Consider the following 21,463-nt stretch of genomic DNA (forward strand, 5'->3'; position numbering starts at 1 on the left):
GCAATTTAGCTAACTAGCTTGTACTTGCATGCTAATTTGTCCTATTTATCTTGCTTACTGTTGCTAGCTGATTTGTCCTGGGATATAAACATTGAGTTGTTATTTTACCTGAAATGCACAAGGTCCTCTACCCCGACAATTAATAAAACGGTCAACTGAATCGTTTCTATTCATCTCTCCACCTTCCAGGCTTTTTCATCTTTGAACTTATATGGTGATTGGCATCTAAACTTTCATAGTATTACCACGACGACCGGCAACAAAGTTCATATTTCAATCACCCACGTGGGTATAACCAATGAGGAGATGGAACGTGGGTACCTGCTTCTATATACCAATGAGGAGATGGGAGAGGCAGGTCTTGCAGCGCGATCTGCATCAGAAATAGGAATGACTTTTATTTTAACCATTGGCAAAGCAGATGCGCGAGCAGTGTGGGTGAAATAATTGAGTAACATAGATTCCTAAATTTATTTTGCAACGCGAGCGGTGCAGTCAGGGTATTAGGCGTTCAACAAGCCATGTGCGACATGCACGCGCAGTTACAAGCCTGCTAGAGTTAGTGGCAGGCGGACGAGCAATATCCACCGGTATAGTACAGATGAAGCCTGATCTGGAATGTGAAGCTAACTGAAGCTGATTATCTTTATAAAAGACTGAGTAGACCTAGCTTGCTTCGTAGTATGCCACTCTGGAGTGGCCCTATAACATGAACTGTCTGTCTGCAGCAGAGGAGACTGTGGGAGGAGCTATAGGAGGAAGGGATGATTGTAAAGATTGGAATGGAGTAAATGGAACAGTAACAAACAAATCAAACATATGGAAACCATGTATTCCGTTCCTGCCATTACGATTCACCTGTCTTCCTAAAGATCCTCCCACCAGCCTCTTCTGGTCTGCAGTGTAGTTGAGTCTCTCACATTACATTGTCTTGAAGTCTATTCCCAGAGCCCTGTACTACATATGTGGTTTGAGGAGTTTGTGAGGTAACTTTGGTCAACTCTGAGTTCAAATTGGGATAACCGGTACCAAGACATTGGCTCAACTTTTAGCCAGGTACATTTCTATGATAAAAAATCCTTCAGAAATAATCTGCTCCCGGGCAGGCTAACTCCATTTCTTGTATTTTTTTAAATTTTATTTACGGATAGCCAGGGGCACACTCCAACATTTAGACATCCTTTACAAATGAAGCATGTGTGTTTAGTGAGTCCGCCAGATCAGAGGCAGTAGGGATGACCAGGGATGTTCTGTTGATAAGTGCGTGAATTGGACCTTTTTTTTTACTAGTACTTTTGGATGTCAAGGAAAATGTATGGAGTAAAAAGTACAATATTTTCTTAAGGAATATAGTGAAGTAAAAGTGCACGTAGTCAAAAATAATACATAAGTAGTACCTTAATTAAAGTATTTTTACTTAAGCACTTTACACCATTGGAATTAATACAATTATTATAATGATAGGAGTGGGGCAAAAGAGTACTTGTGCATTGATAAGCACACCAAAGGACCTCAAACACGTTATTAATGTTAAGTAATAATAAAAAGAAGACAGCATTTCAACAAGCCTATTTCACATCACACCACAGCCTGCTGAATTAGCCAGATAACTTTTATTTTATTTAAATTTAGGCACAAATGAAAATGGGGCACTCACTCGTCCACGGATTGGGGTTTCTGCATTGTCTTCATAAAGAGTTCGGCGTTCGACATGTACGTGCAGTTACAAGTACATACTCCTGCGCAGTAGATGGCGGTAATCACACAATTGATTAATTTATTTTTGGAGGTATGATTCTCTTTGTTTGCGAATCAGCACCAGGTCGCCGAAGAAGAAAAACATGCGCTTCCTTTTGGTCCGGAAAGCGTGGAAGTAAATGTATCTTGATAAATACATGTTAGTTTTCTAGTCACAAAATTATTACGGCAAAATGGTTCGAAAATTGAAATTTCATGAGCAGAAGCTTTTGAAGAAGGTTGACTTTATCAACTGGGAGGTAGACAACAACCTGCACGAGGTGAAAGTATTGCGGAGGTATCACATCGAGAAGAGAGAAGACTACACCAAGTGAGTATGCAGTTTTATGGCCTTTAGTTTGTCTCCAGCTATATGTAAAATGTGTTTGAAGTTTATCAGTTTAGGTTTTGATGCGGAAGTTATTGTTAATTTGGTATATAGTATAATAAGGGTGACTATTCCTAATTCTAAAATGGCCTACCTACAGGAAGCATTCCAGTTTAATTATGATGGCTTCGATATGAGCAAACAACCAACCATATTATTCCATCTATTGTATTCAAATTTGTTCTATGTGGAGGCATTTTTAGCACATTGACAACCCCTAGAAGACTGTCCCTACTCAGCAGCCTCCGTGTGTTTTGATTAGCCACAAACTGCTGACGTTATATCCATAGGTACAATAAGTTGAGCCGTAACATCAGAGAGCTTGCTCAGAAGATACGTGATCTGGACGAGAAGGATGGCTTCAGAGCCCACAGCACAGGTCAACTACTTGAGAAACTGTGAGTATCAGTGGAACTGAATTCGAACCCGGGCCCATAGGAAATTGTCTGTCCTCTAAAAGTAATGTGGGTAACACACGTACTAGAGTGATGATGGTGTCGAGCATTTTGCATCTCTTAAAGGTACGGTACTGGGCTGATCCCCACCAAACAGAACCTGGCCCTTACAGAGAAAGTCACCGCCTCTTCATTCTGCAGGTGAATAAACAAACCCATTCCATCTCCCAATAACAACAGTAAAAGTAGATGTTGCATTCTATCCATCGCTTGCAATACCTCTGGCTCAATTCGGTCCTATCTCCATCTCTCTGATTTCCAGGAGGCGGCTACCCACCATAATGGTAAGCTTACGAATGGCTCAAAACCTGAAGACAGCCATCACCTTCATCGAACAGGGACGTATCCTTCACATGGTAACAGTACTAGTGATGTAGCGCCTGTGCACATGCTGTGGCAATGGTGTTTTTTTTTTACCCTCTTGTAGGGATCATAGACTGAAATGTCAATTAGATTGTTATTCTGTGTTGGATTATCTATGTAGTGCTTTGTGGCCTTGACTGTACCTTAGATGTACGTGTGGGACCAGAGATTGTCACAGATGCAGCTTTCCTTGTCACTAGGTAAGTGTAGGGTTTTGTCTGACTACTTTTGGTACTTTTCTTCCTTTCTGACATCTTGTCAGCCCCCCCAAATCCTAAATGTTTTATTTCATCAGAAATATGGAAGACTTTGTAACATGGGTTGACTCTTCAAAGATCAAACAGCACGTCATGACCTACAATGATGAGGTGAGAGACCACGGTCTAAGATAAGAAGTCTGACAAAGTACAGTTTGTTTGAATAGCTCAAAGGTCCCAGGCATATTTGTTTGGATATAAGATGCGTCTAGTCAGATGGTAAATCATGTTGTACAAATGGGGATTCTGACTGTCTCATTGGTGCCCTTTGTTTTCCAGAGGGATGACTTTGATCTTGTGGTATAGACCTACAGTATTCATCGCCCATGGGAAGGACAAGAGGAATGTGCAGAGGCTTGCATGTGTGTGCATAAGAAGTATGAGCATTTGTATGGGTGAGCCCATGGTGTGTGTTTGACTGATTGTGTATGGGACTTTTTTTGAGGAGGGAAGGAGTGTTATTTCAACATGTAGTGTTCAACTTTTTATAAACATTAAGATAAATATACATTTCAACAAATCCTTTTTTACAGTTATGTAACCTTTGAAAACAATATACAACTTTTTTGCCATGGTAAAGAGTTGTTTCACACTTAAGACCATTTGCATATAGATAGAATTGTCCTTCAGTGACATTGTAAAAAAACGAATTAAACGGAATAATGTAAACTATTGAGTTTTCAATCCCTTTTATATTCCAACTAATGGGATTATACCTCTACTGCGAATTCAGAAAGCTCTACTTTGCTCACATTACCAACCACAGGGCAGTATCTTTATACAGGTGTTGAAGAATTGTGTTTGGTTAATCATGTCATCTGGATTTTAACCTTTTATTTAAAGCATTTGTCAGATGGTCCAGCACCATCCTCAGACAATTGATTTATTTTTTTTGGTCTAATTCTCATTTCTGGAAAAGGCTTCAAATTAAAATCCAGGTCATTTGACATTGTTAACCAAACAGTGCCCTAGGTACAAGACATGACAAAGCTGAAGAAGGCACAGTTCCATCCACTACTTACAAGGTCTCTCCCTAAGGCATCGATGTAGGAACTTAAGCTTTTCTGTTAACAGAAACCACCAATATGGCATCCTATAATTAATAGGTACCGGCGAGTTTAAATGGGAATTCAGACTGTCACCAACTTCAAAGTCCTTATGCCAATCAGATCCACCAGAAACGCATATAGACGATGAGTGTAATGAAGAAGACTGCCCCTGCTGCTATCTTGGCATAGATGGATCGCGTGTTGAGGTACTTGGCGTCGCTGCGGTACTTCTTTGAAAGGCTGGACAGATTGCTGGCTTTGGTGTCGAGAGCTGGAGGGAAAAATATTAATCAAAAATGAGGACTAGTGTGACCAATAATAGCTGTATATTAGTGTATTCAGACCCCTTGACTTTTTCCCACATTGTTACGTTACTGCCTTATTCTAAAAATAGATTTTTTTAAAATTCCCCTGTCAATCTACACACAATACCACAATGTCAAAGCTAAAGCAGGTTAAGACTTATGCAAAAAAAAATATGTAAGTATCATATTTAGATAAGTTCAGACCCTTTACTCTGTACTTTTGTTGAAAAACCTTTGACAGCGATTACAGCCTCAAGTCTTTTTGGGTATCAAGCTACAAGCTTGATACGCCTGTATTTGGGGAGTTTCTCCCATTCTTCTCTGCCGATCCTCAAGCTCTGTCATGTTGGATGGGGAGTGTTGCTGCACAGCTATTTTCAGGTCTCTCCAGAGATGTTTGATCATGTTCAAGTCCAGGCTCTGGCTGTGCTACTCAAGGACATTAAGACTCCCAAAGCCACTCCTGCGTTGTCTTGGCTGTGTGCTTAGGGTTGTTGTCCTGTTGGAAGGTTAAGCTTTGCTCCAGTCTGAGGTCCTGAGTGCTCTAGAGCAGGTTTTCATCAAGGATCTCTATACTTTGCGCCATTCATCTTCCCTGCCACTGAAAAACATCCCCACAACATGATGCTGCCACCACCACGATTCACCGTAGGGATGGTGCCAGGTTTCCTCTAGACGTGGCACTTGGCATTCAGGTGCAATAGTTCCATTGTGGTTTCAACAGACCAGATAATCTTATTTCTCATGGTCTGAATCTTATTTCTCATGATCTGAGAGTCCTTTAGGTACATTTTGGCAAACTCCAAGCAAGCTCTCCGGTGCCTTTTACTGAAGAGTGGCTTCCGTCTGGCCACTCTACCATAAAGGTATGATTGGTGGAGTGCTGCAGAGATGGTTGTCCTTCTGGAAGGTTCTCCCATCTCCACAGAGGAACTCCGGAGCTCTGTCAGTGACCATCGTGTTCTTGATCACTTCCCTGACCAAGGCCCTTCTCCCCCCGATTGCGCAGTTTGGCCAGGTGGCCTGCTCTAGCAAGTCTTCGTGGTTCCGAACTTCTTCCATTTAAGAATGATAGAGGCCACTGTGTTCTAGGGGACCTTCAATGTTGTAGACATTTTTTGGTACCCTTCCCAGATCTGTGCCTCGACACAATCCTGACACAGACCTCATGGCTTGGTTTTTGCTCTGATGTATTGTCAACTGTAGGACCTTTATATAGACAGGTGTGCCTTACTAAATAATGTCTAATCAATTACATTTATCACAGGTGGCCTCCCAAGTTGTAGAAAAATCTCAAGGATGAGTAATTGAAACAGGATGCACCTTAGCTCAATTTCAAGTATCATAGCAAAGGGTCTGAATACTTATACAAATAAGTTATTTCTAAACCTGTTTTCGCTTTGTCATTATGGGGTATTGTGTGTAGATGTAAGATTTTTATTCATTTTAGAATAAGGTTCTAACTTAACAAAATGTGGAAAAGGGGAAGGGGTCTGAATACTTTTTGAATGCAATGTATGCAAGCTTCAATCTTATATGGGAAAGATAGGCACCACTTAAAAATATGGAAATAGATGTTTGCCCATCTTGTCCATTCATTTGGGATTGAGGCCTGCAGTTTTACCTTAATTGATATTGTGGTTCAACAACTGATAGCATTGAATATGGACTCAGCTCAATGTTCGACAACATCTGACAAACTTACAGACCCAGTCAAAAGCTTGGACACCTACTCATTCAAGGGTTTTCCTTTATTTTACTATTTTCTACGTTGTATATGCGTCATTTAATAGTTTACTATTCTACAATGTAGAACATAGTAAAAAATAAAGAAAATCCCTTGAATGAGTAGGTGTCCAAACTTTTGACCAGTACTGTAGATTTGACTGAACCATCCCTTTAAATTAATTAGGTGTATTTTATGTCTATGGCAGGTTTGATGCCAGGGCATGATGATTACCAGATAAGGCCTCTCCTCGTTGCAGGACCTCTTCAATGTTTGCCACCATGATACGCTGGACGTCCTGCAGTTCTGTGTTGATGCTGCCCAGGTTCCTCCGTGCCCTGCTGTCAATGTAGTTCTTCTTTGTCTTCTGGATGTACACGTCTGAGGAAGGAATATACACAAACACTACGTGTTGGTTTAGGGTGCATCTCAAGTCTAATGTGGCATCCGCTCGTCATTACTTACATTTGCGCTGAATTGAAAAACAAGGGATGGGGAAATGCAATATGGTGGACGTCTACTGGGATTTTCTTTTGCCAGTCTTATCTAGTTGTCTTTTACATCAGCTATGATGCACCCTTACTTCAAATATGTTTTGTTTGCCTAGGGTGTCTTGAATTGGATGTTAATGATTGAAAAGACAAGTTCTCACCAAACTCAATGAAAGAGTACGGCCTGGAGACTGTGGGGACTTTCTTTCCATGCTGTTCATTGAATTCTGTTTGGAGGTCTTCCAGGTACCCAAATACCAGTTTCTTGGGAAACACAGCTTCACACAAGGCCAAGTAGCACACGCCATGTTCTATTACATAGCTGGTGAGACGAACACAGATGTGAACCATTAGTGGGAGAAACACTTAGTACAATACATTAGTTTCTCAAATAGTCCGATTTAAGATTTCTACATACAGCACAGCGGCCGACCAGTCACAGACTAGACTAGTCAGTCACATTATTGAGACAGTTTTTCCTGAACACGTAAGCAAATCAAATGTTACTGGTCACATACACATGGTTAGCAGATGTTAATGTGAATGTAGCCAAATGCTTGTCCTTCTAGTTCTGACAGTGCAGTGATAGCTAACAAGTAATCTAACAAATTCACAACGACTAATACACACACTGTAAAGGGATTGACAAATAATTGGTACATAAATATATGGATGCGCAATGGCCATGCAGCATAGGCAAGATGCAATAGATAGTTTAAAATACAGTATATACACATATGAGATAAGTAGTGTAGGATATGTAAACATTATTAAAGTGGTATTAAACCCGAGTTTTGCCTTGTTAGGAATGGAAACTCGGCACCAATGACACAGAAGACTCCATAGAGCTCATACTTACTGGAAGGACATGACCCCAGCCTCCAGAGTACATCTATTGGGACTCTGGGCATTTAGTTTGCGGCACAGCTGCTTAGCCTGGCTCTGGTAATGTTGCAAGTCTCTTCCTGACTAAACAGGGAGAGCTAAAGGGTTATGAAATCATTCTTTCAGTTAAAAAATAAACTACACTATGTATGATAGAAGTGCCTCTAAAACAAGGCAATATAAGTGTTAGTAGTATTCATCAGAATATTATGTAATTTAGCTAGCTAAATAGTTTGTAAACCGTTAAGTTAGCAAGGCTAGCTAGGAAGAAAATGTGGTTCATTCAAACCTGCTCGTCTTCTTGCATCGATGCAGCAAGCGGCAGACCATCTGCTACTCGAGCGATCATTGTCAGTAAAATCATATTGATTGAAACCTCTACAATCCACACTTCAGAGTCGTATGTTTTTGCTGGCTGTGTAAAAACTTCAAATAAACTTGGCTGCGTGGCTTCTGCTGTCAAATCAGACGCCGGAGTAGCGCGATGCGGGTGCTGACACCGCGTTGACAATTTCCGACTCGCTGATTCGTTGGAACGCGGCACGTGTGTAACTATACAACCAGTTAGCAGGTCGAACATTTTAGACTTTTCGGAATTTACTTTTTCGTAGCAGGTTAGGATAATTAACGTGGCAGGTTAGGGTTAGCTAAAATGCTCTCCTAACCTGCTACGAAAAGTCACTTCTGGTCGTAGCTGTAGTCCAGATATACTTTTGGGGAGATTTGTTAATACGATTCCACTCTCTTCTGTACGTTGCCCATGCGTCGGCAATGGGCCGCGCGGTGCATTCTGGGACAAGGAGAGTTCTCCTTCAGGGAGTGAATGGGAGTCAATTGGGCGCATTCTCAAAAACCCAACATTAGCATGCATTTCGTCAACAATAATTACAACATTACAAATCTTTTCCGAGATGTGAGATAATTAAATTGTTCTCTGTAATATCGTATAGCTTTGGAATCGTGATATGACGTACTTTTTAGGAAAATAGCCAGGTTTCTCGACTCATACACTGACGTCAAGAAGTGGGTGACGCAGCATGACAACTTGGACACGATTGGTCGACCGTCTTCTGGGTGAGGCGTTACGTTTTTCAATTTATGGCGCAATTGGATTCCTATCTTCACATTTCTCCAATATCTCTAAATGGCATATATTATTATTATATTATCTCTGTGTCCTCCCTCAAGACACACAACCCCTCAATGCGCGAGGGGTCGTCACTAGGTATCATAGCCACAAATAAACCCCGCCCATTTCTACAATTTATCTTTTTTAAATGTGATTTTGAAGCATACCCTAACCACACTGCTAACCGTATGCCTCGCCCTTACCTTCAATTAAGACCAAAAATATAATAAGATTATATGTAGGCCAATTTTACTTTGTGGCTGTGGTAACTAGTGGAAGATCTTGTTGCGCCCTCGAATTGGGTCCGACGGCAACTCTGATAGAGAGGCCTGTAGTGGCCAAAGTCCTTTTTAGTATGAGCATGACCATTGAGTGTAATGTAGTCAACTGGGTGAGACGTCCAACTTCATTAGCTGAGCCCTCCCGGTTGACCCTGTCGGAGTCATGCCCGACCCGGACATGAAGGGATCAGCGAATCGAGAAGAATAAAATTGACTACTTTAAAATGGAGATAGCCTCAATGGCGCTGCCCATGCTCTCACATAAATTATAATGGCACAGATACAAAGACGAGCCCTCTATCTATCTCTATGCTCTAAACTTCTTATTCTTAGTGTGGTTTTCCAGCTGCCTTTCGCAGGTCGGAGTGTGAATTGCACATTTGTTCAAAATTGTACCCTCTAGATTTCACAAAAAAGGGCAATGGGAAAAAGAAATGGCCCCACCATCTAACTTTACATAAACGCCACTATCCCCAACAAACCCACCACCCTTTCCCACTCTTTTGGCCCTAACAGATCCCCTCAGAACCTCCTGTAGTTCTTCTTCACCAAAATCTCTGACACCCAAAGCTTCTCTGCTGCTGCTATTACCTCATCAATCTTCTTGGATTTTCCGTTCCATTTATGAGGTACAATGACTGACCATGGTTAATTTCCTCACTGCTTCAGCATAACACTTTCTGCACTGCTCGAAAACTGGCAACCTCAAACGGACTCTCTTGACCCACACAGCTCTTTCCACCGAAACTACACTCTCCACCGAAACTAAACACAAGTCAGATGTTTTATGTGAATGTTTTTTTCAGCCATAATATTAGAATATAGTTAAGTCTCATGAGGCTCGATTACATTTTTAAAAATGTTCTGGGTAATATCTGAACATCATCAAGAAACAACCATTTGTGTCATCAGTTTCACTAATTCTCCAGACCCGACAGTGAGCCAGGCGGATAGCATCTCGATTGCTAATGTCTGACGGTGTATTGAGAGATGCAGATGCTGTCCCCGATGCGGGCGCCTGTCGTTTGAAGCCGGTCGAAACTCCCAAGAACCAATACAGGCAGAACCATGGACAGATCCTGTAAAACATGGTAAATTTGCTAATGTTTGTACTTGGAATAACATTGGATATTTGTATTGGTCCAGTCGTTTTGTTTGTTTGTGGATGTTGCTTGGATCGTTGTGCAATGAAACCGTGCTCTATTGCACTATTGCATTTTCTTTTATTATAGTCGATAGCAAACATTCAGCCTTCAGTTTTTCGATGATATTCGAGTCAATATTGGTGCCGTTTTTTCAGTTTTCTGTTATTAAATGAAATAGCAATGGATGCTGCCAGCCGCCGGACTATAAATAAAGATCAATTGATAGCATCATCGATGCACTGAAATAGCATGATGATAACACAGCCTACATTTTCATATAGCTTTCTAATGTCATCGCGCTAAGTCAGTAGAATACAGTAGAATATCGAAACGTGATGACAGTCCAATCGGTCAGCTGACACCGCAGCTGGACACAGCTCGTCAGATCAGTGCGCTCAACCAGAGACCCGTCTGTCCAATAATAATCAGGTCGTCAGACCAGTCTCCATTCGAGGGCTTATGCTATGAAAATGTATCTGCTCTTGACTAACAACAACAATGCCTCAATAGCTACACAGCAAGCTATCATTTGCATACTCTCTCGGTCCACCATGTCAATACTTGGACGGTAAATTGATTGGGTCACGAACGCAGTCATAATTGTCACATCCCCCTCATTCGCTGGTGCCCAACAATCTAACCGGTTCGCAGTAGATTATACGGTGCCGTGGCACCATTGGCATCGCGAGCACCTTTGAATGGCCTATTGTGTGAGGTGCAGCTGGTACGATCGTGTGTTGTGATTGTAATTCTCAACTGCGCATCGCAAAACTAGGCAGGCTTAGTGAAAGGCCTTGGCCAGTGCGTTATTCTTAGACATTTATGATTAAAACAAATTTAAAAAAGATGAATGATGGTGTATTGTTCATTCGGGTGGAATGCTTCTAGGCATGTTGCCACTGACACAAGGTCAGATACTCCCTCATCCTTAATATCCTTAAAATCTCCTCCTCCCTATCAAACCAACCTCTCTCCATCCCTTCCTTCCTCTAGGTCAGCCTGTGGTGTGCGTGGGTGAGGAGGAAAGCGGGTAAGGAGATGGGCTGCACCTCGGCCAAGCAGGTGTCGGCAGTGCCAAGTGGTGAGGAGGGCCGCAGTAAAGCCTACAGCAATGGGGACCTTCTTTCCGGTCAGTACACATTCACCTGTACAGGCCTATTCTGGAGGGTTAAAGAATGTTTTGAATGTTCAGACTTGCAGAATCTTCATATGGGACAATGTTTTACTGTGTGGCTCATTCGCTAGAGCATGGCGCTTACCATGCTAAGGGTTGTGGGTTCAATTCCCGATGGGGCCACCTGTACTTAAAATGTAGGGTTATGCGCAGATGACTGTAAGTCACTTTGGATGAAAGTGTCGTCCAAATGGAATAAACAGATATGCTTGTGTGGAAAAATAGAATGTTGAATGGTATGCTAGCTTCATTTGTTACATTTCGTACACATTTTGGCAATGTTTTGACAAAGTCAGCAAAGAAAAAAGAAATGGCCCTTTTTCAGGAACCTGTCTTTGAAAGATCATTCGTAAAAATAGAAATAACTTCACAGATCTTCATTGTAAAGGGTTTAAACATTGTTTCCCATGCTTGTTCAATGAACCATAAACAATTCATAAACATGCACCTGTGGAATGGTCGTTAAGACACTAACAGCTTACAGACGGTAGGCAATTAAGGTCACAATTATGAAAACCTAGGACACTAAAGAGGCCTTTCTACTGACTCTGAAAAATGCCCAGAGTACCTTAGGCATGCTGCAAGGAAGCATGAGGACTGCAGATGTGGCCAGGGCAATAAATTGCAATATGAGTACTGTGAGACGCCTTCGACAGCACTACAGGGAGACAGGACGAACAGCTGATCGTCCTCGCACTGGCAGACTACGTGTAACAACCCCTGCACAGGATTGGTACATCCGAACATCACACCTGAGACCAACATAGCATACAGCAGTAAAAAAGGACTCAGTAAAACACTTGTTGTTAGGAAACTATTTTGTTTTGGTCGGTTTGTTTTTACAGGATGGCAGGTACAGGATGGCAACAACAACTGCCCGAGTTACACTAGGAACGCACAATTTTTCTTAGAAGGAATGAGCGTTACTCCGACACCTGTACTCTGGAGCGAGATCGATTTGGAGGTGGAGAGTCCGTCATGGTCTGGGGTGGTGTGTCACAGCATCATGGGACTGAGCTTGTTGTCATTGCAGGCCATATCAACACTGTGCATTACAGGGAAGACATCCTCCTCCCTCGTGTGGTACCCTTCCTGCAGGCTCATCCTGACATGACCCTCCAGCAATGCCACCAGCCATACTGCTCGTTCTGTGCGTGATTTCCTGCAAGACAGGAATGACAGTGTTCTGTCATGTCCAGCGAAGAAGCATGGAGCTGTCAAGTAAAAATGTATTGTCACAAGCAAAAAAGAAGTGGATGTCGCTGGTAGTGTTAACAATCGCATAAGAACAGAAATATAAAGGCACTCGCGTGTCGAAAAGTTAGAAAGTCTCTCTTGCAACTTGGTTGCCAACGTTAATAAGACCCACCCGTTCTCACCTACACTGCGTTTAGCTTCTGCATCAGGAGTTGGACTGAAAGGCATGTGTTCAGTTGTAGTACTAGCGCCACGTCCTCCTATAGCTCACTGGTTTGATTTTGGTTTGTTTGTTTTTTACAGACGAGTACAAAAAAGGAGTGGAAAAGGTCAAGTATATCAATGGAGAAGAGGACAGACTGAACACCTGCAACCAGGACAGCACGGTGAGAGCTGCCAGAATTGTATATATATATTTTTTAAATTAACCCTCAAAAGTTAGTAAGGGAAGTTAGTCAAGGGTAAACCTCTACACCTACATACTGTACACTTACAAAATGATTCTGCCAGTGATGTATGATGTCCCCCTGTGTGTTTCAGGAGAAAACTGCCCTGCTCACTAGGGTCCAACGCACAGATGACACAGGATCAAATGGCAATGGGAAGACACAGTAAGTTGAACAATTTTTGTTGTCATCGTGACACAAATGAATGCAGTGTTTGTTGTCCCATTCCATCCCTGAACGAACGGAGTTGAAATGCAACTAACCATAACCCTTTAGTGTGAATGACTCATTTCTTTCTCCACAGTATCCATTCTTCAGAGAGCCAGCAAGAGTTCTTCAGGATGCTGGATGAGAAGATAGAAAAGGTGAGGAGAGAGAGCCTAGTTCCAGATCTGTTAACTTCAGCATGACAATGACCTTAGGGTTTGGCAGGAGAGCCAAAGTGATCTGGCGCAGAGCTGAAATCATGCGTGTGTGTGTGTGTGTGTGTGTGTGGGGGGGGGTCAGTGTATGGGGACAACTCCATCTTCTGCTTTGCTTTTTCAGGGGCAGGACTACTGCTCAGAGGAAGAGGATATGACATAGCGCTGACGTCCGCTATCTGCTCCCCTGAGAGGAAGGATTTGTCCAATGGAGGCTGGTGTCATTCCAGCCATTACAATGAGCCCATCCTCCAATTTCTCCCTCCACTTGCCTCCACTGGATTTTTCCAATGGTACGGACAGACTGTACCACATATACCTTACCCAATGGCCCCTCCCCCCTTTTGGACTGGCCCATTTCGTGGATGGAGTGGGCGACACGTTGACCCTCAAGCACCTCTGCTTACCACACTGTCTATATCTACAACCGTCTCCCCGTAACAGATGTTTGAGTCCATTGCGACAATGCCCCCCCCCCCCCCCCAAAGGAGCAAGGACCACTTCCATGCACCAGGCGTATAATTTTGAACAACTCTCCAAGTCTGTCGCCATGGTTACCCTGCACACGAAGTACAGCAGCTGCTCTAGACTCTGTGACTGTGGTCCGTTAAAAGACACGGATTGACTAAAGCCACGATCAATAACCATGATGGTATCAGTCTCAAAGAACATTTGTCAATCCTTATCTGATTCTGATTGGATTATGAACAGTGGAGGTAATGGAGAGCAGAGGAAAATGAATCTGGGAATTATTCCAGGGGTCGTATTCATTGGGCACCAAATGGAAGAAAACGTTCTGAAACAGGGAGGGCCTTCGAATAAGAAGCGGCAGTTGACATTTTCCATGGCAAAATGTTTTTTTTCTACAGTGTTCCCTAATGAATGCGATCCAGGTGGCTGAAACATTGAGCATTGCAGATAGAAACACGAATACCGCTGCTGATGCTCCTTATCATTGCATTATATCCCTATCTCTATGTAGTGTATATCTATCTGCAACATTCCAAGCGTGCCACCCCAATGAACACACCCTTGGAGGGGAAACCGGGGTTACTTACTTCCTGCATTCCAATACACTTTTTGAATCTTCTTTTCTACAGTATGTTCATATGTGATTCATAGTCTTATCTATGTCTTCTTACTTCACCACGTAGGGTATTCTTGTTTAATTTTAATGCTCAGGGTTGAAAGTGTTCTAGTCATTGTCTTTTGTAGGAGAGCCTACCTCTTCATTAGGCTTTGTTGTCCCATTTGTGTACACACACACACAGTTATTTCCCTAGCACCCTACTGTCACTATCTGTTCTTCTTACCTGTTAATAAGACCATCTCAGTGTTAAATCTACAGGCAGTATACTGTATTAGGAGCATAGATCATGCAATGGTCTTTGCATTTGTTGTCATGGTCATTTGTCTGTGCTTGTTTTTCATGTTCAAATGTTTTTTTATTTTATTATAGTCAAATAAAAAACAAGAAATGTTTTCAGGTCACTGTAATATAATTTGACATGCAGTTCTTGTGGTGTTACTATTACCTAATGATGCAGAGGCACAGCCAAGTTCTTTTGTTTGTTACTATAGTCGGGATCTGTCAATGTCAAATGATGGCGTAGCAATGATCTAAATGAAGCATCCACGGTAGGTTTAATGCTGCCCTCTACAGTTTAAAAATGCGAAGTAATTGGGTGGAGAGACATCACACAACAAAACGTCGTGTTACAGTTATTCTAGCTCGTCTTTCCCAGTGGACTGTACATGTTCTGAGTGGTGCCATTTGGTAGTGGCCTACTGCAGTCTGCTACGTTAACCTGTTGCTTAATGGAGGTACTGTATGGACATTTAATTCCAGACAGCTTTATGTATCCTCAGGGGTAATGTCCAACTGCATTTCACAGTGTCTTTGATGATCGATTATGTGTCAAATGTCAGAGAAGTTAAAACAACGAACCCTCAGGCCCACAGAGACTGTAGCACCTTGTGACGGCGGTTCTGGCTGCCTTAGTATTTCCGTCATATTTCATATTTCCGCAGCCTCAGTGTCTTATATTTTATGTAGGCTTTTTATTACATGTTTTAAAAGGAACCTTTTATTGAACCAGGTAAGTCAGTTAAAGAACTAATTCTTATTTACAACAACGACCTACCAGAAAGCAGAAGACCTCCTGCGGGGACGGGGAATAAAAAAATATAGGACAAAACACACATCACGACAACACAACACTACTTAAAGAGAGACCTAAGACGACAGCATAGCATGGCAGCAACCCATGACAACACAGCATGGCAGCAACCCATGACAACACAGCATGGTAGCAAAACAACATGGGAGCAACACAACATTGCAGGAGCAGAACATGGTACAAACATTATTGGGCACAGACAACAACACAAAGGGAAAGACAACAATACATCACGCAAAGCAGCCACACTTGTCAGTAAGAGTGTCCATGATTGAGTCTTTGAATGAAGAGATTGAGGTGACTGTCCAGTTTAAGTTTGTTGCAGCTCGTTCCAGTCACTAGCTGCAGCGAACTGAAAAGACGAGCGACCCAGGGATGTGTGCGCTTTGGGGACCTTTAACAGAATGTGATGGGTATACACAGCTGACCAGTTTATAGAAGAGTATAGAGTGTAGTGATGTGACCTATAAGGAGCATTGGTGGAAAATCTGATGGCCGAATGGTAAAGAACATCTAGCCGCTCGAGAGCACCCTTACCTGCCGATCTATAAATTACGTCTCCATAATCTAGGATGGTCATCTGAATCAGGGTTAGTTTGGCAGCTGGGGTGAAAGAGGAGCGATTATGATAGAGGAAACCAAGTCTAGATTTAACTTTAGCCTGCAGCTTGGATATGTCCTTAGAGATGCACAGTGCACCGTCTAGCCATACTCCCAAGTACTTGTATGAGGTGACTACCTCAAGCTCTAAACCCTCAGAGGTAGTAGTCACAACTGTGGGGAGAGGGGCATTCTTACCAAACCACATGACCTTTGTTTTGTAGGTGTTCAGAACAAGGTTAAGAGCAGAGAAAGCTTGTTGGACACTAAGAAAGCTTTGTTGTAAAGCATTTAACACAAAACCCAGGGAGGGGCCAGTTGAGTATAAGACTATCATCTGCATATAAATGAATGAGAGAGCTTCCTACTGCCTGAGCTATGTTGTTGATGTAAAGGTCTGGTCGGCTAGCTGTTGACCCTATCAAAGTTGCTATGCCCGGGTTCCCAAAAACAGTTCTGGTAGAGAGCAATGAAAGCTAGGCTAGGGAGGCCCTCCCTGACAAATTTGAGGTAGGGAAAACACTGGCAAATTCTCAACAATAATCTCCTAGGTGCACTTTGGTTAATCATTACGAGACCACAGCTTGCTATTCAGTCTGTGGTTCACTTCTGATCACTGCAGTGTTCATTCCCAGACCACAGCCATCTACTAACGGGCCCTGTCCCCAGTGGGTCACTTCTGATAACTGCAGTGTTCATTCCCAGACCACAGCCATCTACTAACGGTCCCTGTCCCCTGTGGTTCACTTCTGATCACTGCAGTGTTCATTCCCAGACCATAGCCATCTACTAACGGTCCCTGTCCCCTGTTGTTCATTGCAGAATGAATAATGAGAACGCAGTGGCCACTTCCATAGCCATCTACTAACGGTCCCTGTCCCCTGTGGTTCATTGCAGAATGAATAATGAGAACGCAGTGGCCACTTCCATAGCCATCTACTAACGGTCCCTGTCCCCTGTGGTTCATTGCAGAATGAATAATGAGAACGCAGTGGCCACTTCCATGGCCACTTTGGTTCTTCTGCGGTTCACTTCTGCTGGCGTCTCTTGCGGTGCTGCCAGCGGCCCTGGTCCTGGATGCCCACGGTTAGTACAGGGGTCAGCAGGCCATCACACATCCTCTGGTACACCAGGCTGGAGTCAGGTGCCACCACACACAGCAGCATGGTCGACCCTCTGACCAGCACTGACCGCATATTAGGAGAAGGAGGAGAAGAGGTCAGAGATGGACCGAATTATGAAGAAAATACACTGTAGGCACACTCCAGTTTCAGTGTGCCTACATCCTTTGGGGGTGCGGTCATTATCCGCGGGTGTTCCGCAAGTGTTGCCAATTTTGCCATTCTCAGTATAGTTTTGCATCAGTCTTATGTTGTCTTCTTGCACATTCATTCCTTTAAACCTTCCCTGCATTTAGAGTTCTTATAACGTTGTGGTTATTCAATAAAAACACCCGGTCTTATCTCACCATCTGTGGCCCAGGCCTCTGTGTTCAGGTAGTAGGGCACCGGCTGGGCTTTTCCATCCTTCTCCCTTGACTCCGGCAACACCAGTCGCAGCTCAGAGCACCCCACACAACGTCTTTACACTGACGCGCTATGGTGAAAAGGACAGAGATGATTCCCCCGGCTAACTCCCAGATAGCACGGACCCACTCGGAAAGCTACGCTATTGCAATGTATTAAGGTTCCTTGGTGAAAAATTGTTGGTGTTATAAATCCCGGGGCACTTCTAACTCCCTTTATTTAGCTAAATGTGTTTATTTTTTTTTTTTAACTAAGATATACTGTGTAAAGGAAATAATTAAACTACAAAAGCAAATGTTTGATTAGGTGTGAAACTTCAGTAAACTGTGCTAGTGTGGACCACCTCCATCAATCATGGTCCTGGTCTGCAGCACCAGACAGGCAGGTGCTTCTCATAGCTCTTCTCTTCAATTTGTGCGTTGGAAGACTCACTTCTTACTGAAAACCTGCAATGATATTATACTTGCCAATTGTATTTATTGCAGTTAGTGTGCTCCCCCTTTTTTGATAGTCAGTACTTATGGTTTCAGTGAAAAACAAGACACATTTGCAAGGAAGACACAACTTGAATTAACATTCTTTCTCAATGTTCAAAACAGTTTCTGATAGTGTCAACTGAAAAACGTATAGGCAAATATGAAAGGCTAGCCTATAACAGTAAATGTAACACTTAAAAGGCATTTGGTACATCACAACAAACAAAAACACAGCCAACAATTACCCGGGCCAAATTGTTCATAAGTTAACATGTTAGATATCATGGCTATTTCTACTCAAAATCCACATCGACGGCGCTGTAGTGGGAGCGGGTTGAGAGCTTCAAGTTCCTAGCTTCCACATCATAAGAGCTTAACATGCTCCACACACAACTGCACAGTCGTGAAGAGGGAACGACAACGCCTCTTCCCCGTCAGGAGGCTGAAAAGATTTGGCATGGGCCCTCAGATCCTCAAGAACTTCTACAGCTGCACCATCGAGAGCATCTTGACTGGCTGCGTCACTGCTTGGTACGGCAACTGCACCGTCATCGACCGCAAGGTGCTACAGATGGTGGTGCGGACGGCCCAGTACATATCAGGCAGTGTCAGAGGAAGGGCCGAAAAATTGCCAAACATGTCAGCCCCCCAAGTCATGGACTGTTCTCTCTGCTACCATCAGGCAAGTGGTCCCAGAGCATAGGGTCTAGGACCAACAGTCTATGACACAGCTTTCATCCCTAAACTATAAGACTGCTGAATAGCTAATCAAGTGGTCTACCCGGATTATCTGCAATGTCTCTATTTTGCACGGACTCTATGCACAGTCACGAGACTACCCCCACACACACTTACACTGAACATCTCACACTTATACACACACGCATACTGATGACAAAAACACACACACACTCACTTTCACTCATTATATACGTACACTCATTATATACGTACACTCATTATATACGTACACTCATTATATACGTACATTATATACGTACACTCATTATATACGTACACTCATTATATACGTACACTCATTATATACGTACACTCATTATATACGTACACTCATTATATACGTACACTCATTATATACGTACACTCATTATATACGTACACTCATTATATACGTACACTCATTATATACGTACACTCATTATATACGTACACTCATTATATACGTACACTCATTATATACGTACACTCATTATATACGTACACTCATTATATACGTACACTCCTGCTACTTTGTTTTTTGCTTTTTAAAATCTTATTATTATATATCCTGATCATCACTTTATCTCTGCCTACATTTCAACCTCATACCCCTGCACATTGATATGGTAATTTGTAAGTCGCTCTGGATAAGAGCGTCTGCTAAATGACTTAAATGTAAATGTAAATGTACTGGTACTACCTTTGGAAAGTATTCAGACCCCTTGACTTTTTCCACATTTTGTTAGGTAACAGTTTTACTCTAAAATTGATTCAATAGTTTTTTCCCCCTCATCAATCTACACACAATACCTCATAATCACAAAGCAAAAACTGTTTTTTAGAAATGTTTGCTAATTTATAAAAATGTAAATCTGAAATATTCCATATAAGTACCCTTTATTCAGACCCTTTACTCATTACTTTGTTGAAGCACCTTTGGCAGCGATTACAGCCTCAAGTCTTCTTTTCTTGGGTATGAAGCTACAAGCTTGGCACACCTGTATGTGAGGAGTTTCTCCCATTCTTTCTTCTTTGTCACCTCCCTGACCAAGGCCCTTCTCTACTGATTGCTCGGTTTGGCCGGGCGGACAGCTCTAGGAAGAGTCATGGTGGTTCCAAACTTCTTCCATTTAAGAATGATCGAAGCCACTGTGTCCTTGGGGACCTTCAATGCTGCAGAAAATATTTGGTGCCCTTCCCCAGATCTGTGCCTCAACACAATCCTGTCTCGGCGCTCTACGGACAAATTGCTTCGACCTAATGCCTTGGTTTTAGCTCCACCATGCACTGTCAACTGTAGGACCTTATATAGACAGGTGTGTGCCTTTCCAAAATCATGTCCAATCAATTGACTTTACCACAGGTGGACTCCAATCAAGTTATAGAAACATCTCAAGGATGATCAATGGAAACAGGATGCACCTGAGCTCAATTTCGAGTCTCATAGCAAAGGGTCTGAATACTTATGTAAATAAGTTATTTCTGTTTATTATTTGTAATACATTTGCAAACATTTATAAAAACCTGTTTTTGCTTTGTCATTATGGGGTATTGTGTGTAGATTGATGAGATAAAAAATATGTATATATTTTTAGAATAAGGCTGTAATTTAACAACATGTAGAGGAGTCTGAATAGTTTCCAAATGCAATGTATATGTTAATAGAAATAAAAATTGCATTTGGTTTCAAAGGGTCAAAAAAAGGAGTGCTCCTCACCTCCCAGTATCCAATTAAATTAACAACACCTGCCTATCAGATTATAACAAGGCTTACAAGGTCAACAACAAAAAAAGAAGACTAAAATCATTTGTTTTTTTTGGCATGCTACAAGTGGCTGTGTGAACCGCTAATACAGGACTGGTAAAGGCCCAATGCACTACTTTTGTGAAATTGTCCATAAAATGCATATTTTTGATTTTTTATTTATTTCTTTGTTTTAGATTTTTCAGAGGCAGCACCCTCAGCACCCCTACTTCCCGCGGCTATGCTTGAACCTGTCCTGCACAAGTTTTTGTTGCTGAAGCCCAAAGTTCTGATCAGTAGCCTATCCTGGCGCACAATGCATAGCACAGTCTTCCCTACTTCTTGGGCTACGTTGACAGGTTAGAGTATCCTATGAATCTTATCGCCATGGATTTGAACCTTTTGTTCCATATTGCTTTTTACTTCACAAGTTGAACCCTTTTTCAAAACCCTTAAAATGATCTCTCACATCCATGGTTAGCTAGAGTATGGATAATGTATGGAGTGATGTAGGCTCAAGCAGTGACATCATATTGTCTCATTAGTTCCAGATGACACCACAATACATATTTTTTGGTAAATTTGAGTTTTGAACTGAAAACAATCCTCAGTTACTCTACTGAGCTGGAGTTCATCGATTATTTATCATCCAGCCCTATAGGCTAATGGTCACTGCATTTCACCATAATAAAATATTAAAATATGTATCAATCCCGGAATGGAGGAGACTTTCATTGGGCAAAACCTATTCAATACCAGTTGCTGTC

At 42.2% G+C, this 21,463-nt stretch overlaps 3 protein-coding genes across 7 annotated transcripts; 2 read left to right on the forward strand and 1 right to left on the reverse strand.

Annotated features, from left to right (window-relative positions):
• Window positions 1-1,812: 1,812 nt before the first annotated feature.
• Window positions 1,813-3,872, forward strand: imp3 (IMP U3 small nucleolar ribonucleoprotein 3). The gene is made up of 7 exons (XM_046321478.1): window positions 1,813-2,068; window positions 2,416-2,523; window positions 2,647-2,721; window positions 2,843-2,922; window positions 3,092-3,143; window positions 3,239-3,311; window positions 3,480-3,872. Exons 1-7 carry the CDS (start codon window positions 1,932-1,934, stop codon window positions 3,504-3,506), a joined length of 552 nt encoding a protein of 183 aa, XP_046177434.1. The 5' UTR covers window positions 1,813-1,931; the 3' UTR covers window positions 3,507-3,872.
• Window positions 3,672-8,480, reverse strand: LOC124009570 (vesicle-trafficking protein SEC22b-B-like). The gene is made up of 5 exons (XM_046321477.1): window positions 7,946-8,480; window positions 7,631-7,740; window positions 6,933-7,093; window positions 6,515-6,661; window positions 3,672-4,520 (listed from the first exon to the last, which is right to left on the reverse strand). Exons 1-5 carry the CDS (start codon window positions 8,234-8,236, stop codon window positions 4,366-4,368), a joined length of 864 nt encoding a protein of 287 aa, XP_046177433.1. The 5' UTR covers window positions 8,237-8,480; the 3' UTR covers window positions 3,672-4,365.
• LOC124009572 (uncharacterized protein C1orf21 homolog) lies at window positions 7,842-14,932 on the forward strand. Of its 5 annotated transcripts, XM_046321481.1 has the most exons (8): window positions 7,844-8,730; window positions 9,583-9,695; window positions 9,996-10,157; window positions 11,205-11,340; window positions 12,886-12,968; window positions 13,123-13,193; window positions 13,333-13,393; window positions 13,575-14,932. In XM_046321481.1, the coding sequence occupies exons 3-8, from the start codon at window positions 10,155-10,157 to the stop codon at window positions 13,611-13,613; spliced, it is 393 nt and encodes a 130-aa protein (XP_046177437.1). In that variant the 5' UTR covers window positions 7,844-8,730; window positions 9,583-9,695; window positions 9,996-10,154; the 3' UTR covers window positions 13,614-14,932. The 5 variants fall into 5 exon arrangements, with proteins under 5 accessions (XP_046177439.1, XP_046177437.1, XP_046177436.1 ...); XM_046321483.1 differs by lacking the exon at window positions 9,583-9,695 and having other exon boundaries at window positions 7,842-8,730; window positions 10,063-10,157; XM_046321480.1 differs by lacking the exon at window positions 9,583-9,695.
• The last annotated feature ends 6,531 nt before the right edge of the window (window positions 14,933-21,463 follow it).

Source organism: Oncorhynchus gorbuscha, linkage group LG22, assembly GCF_021184085.1.
Source record: "Oncorhynchus gorbuscha isolate QuinsamMale2020 ecotype Even-year linkage group LG22, OgorEven_v1.0, whole genome shotgun sequence".
NCBI lineage: Eukaryota > Metazoa > Chordata > Actinopteri > Salmoniformes > Salmonidae > Oncorhynchus > Oncorhynchus gorbuscha.